This window comes from Chiloscyllium plagiosum, unplaced genomic scaffold, assembly GCF_004010195.1.
Source record: "Chiloscyllium plagiosum isolate BGI_BamShark_2017 unplaced genomic scaffold, ASM401019v2 scaf_89861, whole genome shotgun sequence".
NCBI classification, from domain to species: domain Eukaryota; kingdom Metazoa; phylum Chordata; class Chondrichthyes; order Orectolobiformes; family Hemiscylliidae; genus Chiloscyllium; species Chiloscyllium plagiosum.
Genome location: NW_025204525.1, coordinates 3,675 through 9,531, shown reverse-complemented (window position 1 = coordinate 9,531; position 5,857 = coordinate 3,675). Strand labels below are relative to the sequence as shown.

The 5,857-nt window shown below is 52.8% G+C and overlaps 1 protein-coding gene across 1 annotated transcript; it reads left to right on the top strand.

Annotated features, from left to right (window-relative positions):
- Positions 1-2,126: 2,126 nt before the first annotated feature.
- LOC122546382 (FACT complex subunit SSRP1-like) lies at positions 2,127-3,062 on the top strand. Its single transcript, XM_043685110.1, has 2 exons — positions 2,127-2,410; positions 2,962-3,062. Exons 1-2 carry the CDS (start codon positions 2,142-2,144, stop codon positions 3,041-3,043), a joined length of 351 nt encoding a protein of 116 aa, XP_043541045.1. The 5' UTR covers positions 2,127-2,141; the 3' UTR covers positions 3,044-3,062.
- The last annotated feature ends 2,795 nt before the right edge of the window (positions 3,063-5,857 follow it).

Below are 5,857 nucleotides of genomic sequence, written 5' to 3'. Positions count from 1 at the left end.
CCCACACCCTAACCCCTCGAATGACCCTGTCTCTACATTTGTTTCACTTGCTCCTCCCTGGTAGAGATTTTTGTGTATTTCTTGTAGCCCATGTGTTCACCACCTATCATTGTGGTGCTGTTTAAAAGCAGACAGGAAGGTGGCCCTATTGACCCGTGAATCTCTCAGGGATGGTGACCTTGGACCGAGGGGTTTTTAATTTCTTGTTCAGCAAGTGGAAAATCACAAGGAGAGCATCTTGCTGCAGTAACCGACCACGTCAGTCAGTCCACACCGGCAGCTTCTGTTCTTGGGCGATCCGGGAAGGAGTCACGTGCACAATGATCGCGAGTGTGTCTGCACTGCGTCTGATCCCCCGTGCCAGTCTCCTGCCTTCTGCCCCTCTGCCTGCGCCCAAACTGCCGCCCAAATCCCGTCCAGAGTGCCTTCCCCCGCGTTTCCAGGCCCTAATTCCTTACTGGGTGTTTTCCTGTGTTTTCCTCCCATCCCCTTTGCTTCATTAGCGCGTCCCTTTAAATTGGAGAACCTTTCCTCCTTGTTCCTTTCACCATTGGGAACAGATTCTCTCGGACTACTCTGTCTAGTCTCTCCCCCCCCCGCAAATGATTTTGAAAGCCTCTTGTCAGATCTCCGTCTCAATCTCCTCCTCTCCCGAGGGGAACAGTCCCCCAGCGTCTTCGATCCCTCTCCGTCGCTGAGGTTTCGCGGAGGAGCAGGCCACTCGGCCCGTCGAGTCTGCTCTCCCGTTCAGTCAGACCGCGGCTGACCTTGGTGTGCCCTCTGCTGCACTGACCCGCCAGCCCACCGCGACCCTTCGTTCCCCTGCTGTTCAACAACCCAGCGATCTTGGCCTTAAAACGCGGTCGCCTCAGCTGGCCGGGGTATTCCCCCACAGATTCCCAACCCTCTGGGTGAAGCAGTTCCCCTCAGCCCCACCCGAAATCTGCCTCCCTCTTATTTTGAGGCTGTGCACCACCTCATTCTAGTTTCATCCACTCATAGGAACAACCTCCCTGCCTCGATCTTATTTATTTCCTTCGTCATTTTATGTTTCTATAAAATCCCCCCTCCCCTTATTCTTTTGAATTCCATTCAGTGTAGTCCCATTCTACTCAATCTCTCCTCCTAAGAGCCGCGAGGTTTTGGTGCAGCTCTGCAAGTCCCTGGTGAGACCACACTCGGAATATTGTGTTCAGTTCTGGTCGCCCTACTACAGGAAAGATACAGAGGCTTTGGAGAGGGTACAAAGAAGGTTTACCAGGATGCTGCCTGGACTGGAGGGATCGCCTTATGAAGAGAGGTTGAACAGGCTTGGACTTTTCTCTCTGGAGAGAAGGAGGAAGAGAGGTAGCGTGATTGAGGTGTACAAGGTAATAGCCAGAGACTTTTCCCCAGGGCAGGATTGACTGGGACAAGGGGTCATAGTTTGAAGATTAGAGTCGCCTGAGTCGGGAATTGAACCCGGGTCCCTGGCGCTGTGAGGCAGCAGTGCTAACCACTGTGCCACCGTGCCGCCCACGAAGATATTAGGAGGAAGGTATAAAAGAGACGTCAGAGGTAGGTTCTTTCAGCAGAGAGTTGTGAGAGCATGGAATGTGTTCCCAGCGGTGGTGGTGGGAGCAGAGTCATTGGAGACATTTAAGCGACTCCTGGACATGCCCATGGAGAGCAGTGAGTTGAGGGCTGCGCAGGTTAAGTTACTATATTTTACATTAGGATTAAACCTCGGCACAGCATCGTGGGCCGAAGGGCGTGTTCTGTGCTGTACGTTTCTATGTTCTATAAGCCAACCCTGTCCGGAATTAACCCAGTGAACCTCCTGTGCAGCCCCTCCAGTGCCAGTACATCCTTTCCCAAGGAAGGAGACCAAAACTGCACGCAGTCCTCCAGGTGTAGCCTCACAGGCTCCCTACCCAGCTGCAGCATCGCCTCCCTGTTTTCATCCCTGGGACCGTTGTTGTGAATCGTTCCTGCACGTGCTCTCCAGTGTGTTGAGGCCTTTGCTGTAATCTGGGGCCCAGAACTGCCCAGCAGACTGCAGCGGAGGGGTAGGGGAAGGAGCTGCTCAGGTACCTGTCCTCAGTTGCAGGCAGGGTTTCTGATAGTGCAGTCCTGTGAAATTGGAGCTCTGTTTGAATTCAATGTTCTCTCTGTTTGTGTTTCCTGATCACCCCCTGCCACCCTACAGTAACTCCGGGGCCCACTGCATCACGTGTTCTTACAAAGCCAGTTCGGGTCTCCTGTATCCCCTCGAACGGGGGTTCATCTACGTCCACAAACCCCCGGTTCACATCCGCTTTGACGAGATCTCCCACGTCAACTTCGCCAGAGGCACCACGACCACCCGCTCCTTTGACTTTGAGATCGAGACCAAGCAAGGCAGCCTGTACACCTTCAGCAGCATCGAGAGGTGAGTGAGAGAGGACTGGTCGACTGGGGAAGGCGGCCTGTACACCTTCAGCAGCATCGAGAGGTGAGTGAGAGAGGGCTGGTCAACTGGGGAAGGCGGCCTGTACACCTTCAGCAGCATCGAGAGGTGAGTGAGAGAGGGCTGGTCGACTGGGGAAGGCAGTCTGTACATCTTCAGCAGCATCGAGAGGTGAGTGAGAGAGGGCTGGTCGACTGGGGAAGGCAGCCTGTACACCTTCAGCAGCATCGAGAGGTGAGTGAGAGAGGGCTGATCGACTGGGGAAGGCAGCCTGTACACCTTCAGCAGCATCGAGAGGTGAGTGAGAGAGGGCTGATCGACTGGGGAAGGCCTCAGGAAGTGGAGTGCATCTTGTGGAAAGGATGCTGCGACCCTGAGTGGGGCTGGGGAGAGGGGGGGGTAAGGGCTGCAGGTTTAAACGGAGGGTTCTCCCTGGGCGGTTTCCAGGAAATGGTCTGGGAATTGGGAGGGAATGGCAGGTTTGTGTCAGTGATCCCAGGGATTGATACAGCTTGATCTCTCGCTCTTCCCAGGGAGGAATATGGGAAACTCTTTGACTTTGTCAACGCCAAAAAACTCAACATCAAGAATCGCGGGATGAAGGAGGTAAGCTGACCCAGCCCGCGATCGGATCCTTGTGTCCCTCTGCTCCTCCGACTCTCAGCTCGGACTCTGGTGTGACCCTGAGAGCAACGCTAGCTGTGTCTGTGTGTATGCACGCCCCCATCATTTCTGTTCACATTCTAAATCTCCTCACCCTGTCTCTCTCATTTTCCCCCAACCCCACCCTTCCCTTTTAGAGAGATGAGGTTTGTACACCAGGGGTGGTGTGTGGACATTTGAGACTGGAAGCTGGCATGTGAGGCTGCACTTGACGTGGCCTGCGTGTGTGTGGGTGTGTATCTCTGCATGTGACTTGGCATGTAAGTGTGTCTATCTGTTCCGAACTTGGTATGCACGTGTCTTTTAGTGCGTGATCTGGCCTGCATGTGAGAGAGAGATCTGGCCTGCGCCCATGTGCGCGTGTGTGTGCACATGATCTGGCCTATAAGCGTATATGTGCACGTGATCTGTGCCTGCACATGTATGCGTGTATATATGCACGTGATCTGTGATCTGTGCCTGCACACGTATGCGTGTATATGTGCACGTGATCTGGCCTACATGCGTACCCGTGTATATGTGAGCGGGATCTGTGCCTGCACACACACACGTGTACATGTGCATGTGATCTGTGCCTGCACGCATATGCGTGTACATGTGCACGTGATCTGTGCCTGCACACGTATGCGTGTATATGTGCCTGTGATCTGGCCTGCACACGTATGCGTGTATATGTGCACATGATCTGGCCTGCATGCGTATGCGTGTATATGTGCCTGTGATCTGGCCTGCACACGTATGCGTGTATATGTGCACATGATCTGGCCTGCATGCGTATGCATGTATATGTGCGTGTGATCTGTGCCTGCACGCATATGCCTGTATATGTGCACGTGATCTGGCCTGCACGCGTATGCGTGTATATGTGCATGTGATCTGGCCTGCACACGTGTGTGTGTATACGTGCACGTGATCTGGCCTGCTTGCGTATGCGTGTGTATGTGCACGTGATCTGGCCTGCACGCGTATGCGTGTATATGTGCACATGATCTGGCGTGCACGTGATGTGGCCTACACGCGTATGCCTGTATATGTGCGTGTGACCTGTGCCTGCACGCGTCTGTGTGTATATGTGCGTGTGATCTGTGCCTGCATTCGTATGTGTGTATATGTGCATGTGATCTAGCCTGCACACGTATGCGTGTATATGTGCACGTGATCTGACCTACACGTGTATATGTGCACGTGATCTGGCCTGTACACGTATGTGTGTATATGTGCACGTGATCTGTGCTTGCACGCGTATGCGTTTACATGTGCACTTGCTCTGGCCTGCACACTTGTGTGTATATGTGCACGTGATGTGGCCTACACGCGTATGCGTGTATATGTGCATGTGATCTGGCCTGCATGTGTATGTGTGTATATTTGCACGTGATCTGTCCCTGAACATGTATGTGTGTATACGTGCATGTGATGTGTGTATGTGTGTATATTTGCACGTGATCTGGCCTGCACGCGTATGCGTGTATATGTGCGTGTGACCTGTGTGCACGCGTATGCGTGTATATGTGCGTGTGACCTGTGCCTGCACGCGTCTGTGTGTATATGTGTGCGTGATCTGGCCTGCATGTGTATGTGTGTATATTTGCACGTGATCTGTTCCTGAACACGTATGTGTGTATACGTGCACGTGATGTGGCCTACACGCATATGTGTGTATATGTGCGCGTGATCTGTCCTACACGCATGATCTGTGCCTGAACACGCTCAGGGCCGAGTTTCTGAAAGCCAATTTCCGCGTTCCCTTTTGCCCTGAAAACCTTTCATCTCCCCCATCTGATCAAATCTGTCCACCTCTCCCTTCACAACATTCAGTGACACACCTCCACCCCTTTTCTGAGGCTGAATCCCAAAGTCTTTCAGCCCTCTTTAAGAGGAATAACATTCACCCGGTCTCTGTGCTCTGCACTGCCGCACATCCATGTTCTGTCCACTCTGTCAGGACCATTCAGCAGCCTACCTACCACAACCAAATCAGCCCTGCCGCCGCCGCCGCCTTAACCCTCCTGGGAACCAGCCCACTCTGTCAGGCCGCCTGCTTCATCCAGGTATCAGTCTGGTGATTCCCATCTCTCCATCATTACCCAGGCCGGAACTGCACGCAGTATACATGACGTGGCCCTGTGTAACAGAAGGGGAATGTCATTATTGTTGTGGTTGGTTTTTCTGCTAATGAAAGGATAGTACTCCACCAGCATTCCTGATTATCTGCTGTGCTTACCTCCGAACTCTGTGTGACCAGCAAGCTCGAATCCCTGTGGGCTTTGGAATTTTGGAGTCATTCTTACTTTAACAAAAACCCTGCTTTTTTTTTTTGTTCCTCCTGCCAAAGTACATAACTTCGCGGGTTTCTGACATTACACAACAGATTGTTGCCCGCTCGCTCAGTAAGGATCCAAACCTGATGTTAGCTCTGTCATGTCCTCCTTCGCAACTTGCCAGTCCTCGTAACATCTGCAAATATAGCCTCCACCACATCTTCAGTCACTGTCCTCAAAGTTGTTAGATCACAGCCCAGATCCCCACCAGGACTCCAGTATGACATGCTGCCAGTCTGTGTGTGTGTGTGTGTGTGGAGCAGCAGTGTATACCATCCAAAAAAATACCAGGGAGGATGTGAGCACAAGACGGGGCCTTCCTCAAACTGTTCCCTCCCTGTCTCACTGACCCTCTGCCCACTCATGCTCTCTCTCCCCTGTCCCACTGGGTCACTGTCTCTCTCTCTGTCCCCTCGTTCTCTCTCTCTCTCTCTCTCTCTCTCTC